Source organism: Microtus ochrogaster, chromosome 2 (genome assembly GCF_000317375.1).
Source record: "Microtus ochrogaster isolate Prairie Vole_2 chromosome 2, MicOch1.0, whole genome shotgun sequence".
In the NCBI taxonomy this organism is placed as follows: Eukaryota; Metazoa; Chordata; class Mammalia; order Rodentia; family Cricetidae; genus Microtus; species Microtus ochrogaster.
Window position 1 is genome coordinate 48,042,600 of NC_022010.1, and position 3,411 is coordinate 48,046,010.

Sequence of the window (3,411 nt, forward strand, 5' to 3'; positions counted from 1 at the left end):
CATATTGAAATACACATATATATAATTTGTGATTATTTCCTAATATAGTAACTAATTTCATTCATGTTTACTAAACAATAATTTTCAAAATATGAGAAAAATAATATTCAAACTTTAATATAGAAACAAAGGCACCTTGGTCTAGAATTTGTGATACACACACACACACACACACACACACACACACACACACACACACACACACAGAGGATTTCTAGTTTGTGATGGGTTTATATAATAAGAAATTTACTCACAGAGCTCCTCTCTGTCAAATGTCTGTCCACTTCCACCAAACAGCCCCTTGAGAAAGCCTCTATTTTGAGCTTCTGGTGTCTCAATGGGAGTAAACAAATCGCCTAACATGTCCTGTACCAATTAAGAAGAGAGTATTAGAGCATCTAGGATGAATTAATATATGGAAAAGTAACACTGTATATGTTACAGTACATCATGAAGACAGCCTTTCCACGTCTCTTCTGTGTTGTTGTTGCTTGGTACACAGTTCTGACCTTATCTCCTCAGAGACCACGAATAAAGGAGAAAAACAAAATTTAGACAGTCCAGCCATGAGCTGCATGGAACAGACCCTGGGAAATCACCTAATGCCACTGTCCTATGTCACTACCAAGTCTCTGGGGCAAGGAGGGAGCAAACTCTGCACTCAACTACTCTGCTGAGAACAGTGGAAGATCCAGCACAACTCTTATCTCCAAACACCAAGACCACTGATTGAGACAAGACCCAGAGAACCACAGAGCCCTGTGGGCGTTGTGTGGTCACTGATATGAACTGAAACTCACTGGAGATATGCTAAGACTGTGAACCTGGCAGACAGGACAGCTGGGACTGTAAATAAAACACGGGTATGGCTGCATCAGGGTCTCCGACATTTAAATCCACACAGGATGTATATGAGCATCCAGCACATTAAGAAGACAGTAGCTGCCCAGCTGGAGATTATTCTGAGGGGTAGCCCATCTTGAAGTCTAGGGGTACCATTTATTTTTATTTTGTTTGAATTCATCCAGGAACTTATTTCCCCCTCTGTTTTAATTGAAAATTCTTAGAAATCATTCTTTTGAACTCTTTGGGATTTCAGTGAACACATCACACTCCTGTGGAATCCACTTAAAGGACGACTGGCCCCTGTTGTCACCTGGGCAGACATTCAACCCAGCAGGGAACCTGCTTGAGCCCCACTGGGGCACTGCTGGTTGGCAAATCTGCTTTAACAGATCTGAGCTAGACACACAGGCATCTACTCTCCCAGCAGCAGGGTTAGATCCTTAAGACAACTTAAGGAGAGGAAGAAAGCAAGATCCATTCCAGTACAGAAGAGAGACTGACTGACACTGTGATACAGTTTCCAGTTTACATGGTCTGGTTGTTAAAGACTTTACTCTTGCATATTTCTTAATGGCTTTGCTTAATTTGTATATTCCTTACATTTTAAAATTATTCTACTTTTCACCTATTCCATTCAGTTCTCTGTACTATTTTTATTTAAAAATCACATACTTTCCCTCAGTCCTATTTAATTTTCTCTTTCCTCAGTCCCTCTTCATGACTTACTAATGATAATTGTCTACAGATTTAATAATTTTTAAACTCCATTTATTCTACTAACCTATGGACATAATGCTAAATAAATGAAAAACTCAAAGCATTTTCACTAGCATCAGGAAAGAGATGCTGAATTCTTTACTCTTTCTCTAGATGGTGCTTGAAGTATTAGTAAAAGCAACACGAGAATAGAAAACAATCAACAACCAAGTTCGATGGACTAGTAAAGGAAGAATTTAAATCATTCCCCTTTACAGTATTATGTTCCTATGTACAGGAGACCTAAATCTAATGACTCTATCAGAAACCTTTTAGGAATAATAAACCTTTACAGTCAACTAGCAAGATATAAAATAAAGACACAAAATTAATAGCTTTCTTAAATGTCAATAATAAAAATGCTAAGAAAGAAGCACAAGAGACACCAAACAGCCAAAGCGATTCTGAGCAAGAGGAACAATACTGGTGGTATCACTGTCCCTGATTTCAGCTATACTATAGAGCCATAGAAACACAACCAGAATTCCACTAGCATAAGAAGAGACATGTAGATCAATATAACAGAACAAAGGGCCAGAAATAAATCCATTCAGCTACACTGATAGAACTTTGTTTACAAAGAGGGCAGAAACATTTTGGAGAAGAGACAATTTCTTCAACAAATGATGCTGGGAATACTGGACAGCTTCTTATAAAAGGATGAGAATATATCCATGCCTCCTACCCTGATTAAAATCACTTAAAATTGATCAAATATTAATGTGACACCTGGAACTTTGAAATTCTTATGAGAAAATATTTCAAATTATAGGTAATGTAAGGACTTTCTGAAAAGAATGGAAATAATTAAAGAAGTAAAATCAAGAATTTGCAAATGAGATTTATTAAATTAGTGTGATTCACAACAAAGAAAAAATGAGTAAGTAGACTATAGAATGGGAAATATCTTTGCTAATTTATAGCAGACAAAGATTAATATGTAGAATGTATATGTAACTAAAATCCAAACAAACCAAAATACCAGAAAACCAAACAAGTCAGCTAACAAATGGGCTAACAAAATAAACACAGTAATCAAATGATGGGACAAATGCCCAGTAATCACATGGAAAAGTAATCAATACGCCTAGTCATTAGGGAATGCAAATTAAAACTAGGTCAAGATGCCATGACACCCTAGTGAGAATGGCATCCATCAGGAAAATAATCAACTCTGGCAAGGATGAGCTAAAAAGGGAATTTGTATAGTGCTATACATGAGAATACAAATTAGTCTGTCTACTATGGAAATCAGTATGCTCATGGAGATTCCTCAAAAAAAAAAAAAAACCAACAGAACATAGGACGCAGTTATAGTATGATCCAAAGGACTTCAACATACCACACTGATACTAACACAATTTTGTTATTTTTTTGCAGCAGTATTTGTAACAGGCAAGTTAAAGAATAAGTGTAGGTGTCCATTAACAGAAGAATGAATAGAGAAAAATATGGTATGTTCACACAGTTGAATTTTACTCAGTCATAAAGAATAAAATAATTGGGGTTGGGAAATGGGTCAGCAGTTAAGAACACTGGCTACTCTTTAAGAGGACCCTGGTTTGACTCCTAGCTCCTCAGAGCTGTGTATAATAGGGGGTTCAGATGATATGACATGGTTTCCTGGTACACACATGATGTACAGATAAAGATGCAGGCAAAATATTCACACGCATGAATAAATAACAATAAATAAACCTTAAAAAATTAAAAAAGGAGTTGCTGAGGAATCCCATCTGGACGGGTGAGTGTGTGCTATCCAGGGGTGGAGTGTCCCGGAAGAGAGCACAAACCCCCCTCCCCCAGCTC

The 3,411-nt window shown here is 37.1% G+C and overlaps 1 protein-coding gene across 9 annotated transcripts in view; it reads right to left on the reverse strand.

Annotated features, from left to right (window-relative positions):
• The window catches only part of Stxbp5l (syntaxin binding protein 5 like), a 250,576-nt gene that overhangs the window by 7,608 nt on the left and 239,557 nt on the right, over nt 1-3,411 (reverse strand). For all 9 annotated transcript variants that reach the window (XM_026785910.1, XM_026785901.1, XM_026785891.1 and 6 more), the window contains one exon: nt 255-366. In XM_026785910.1, the coding sequence (XP_026641711.1) occupies nt 255-366 (112 nt within the window). The remainder of the gene's footprint in view (nt 1-254; nt 367-3,411) is intronic.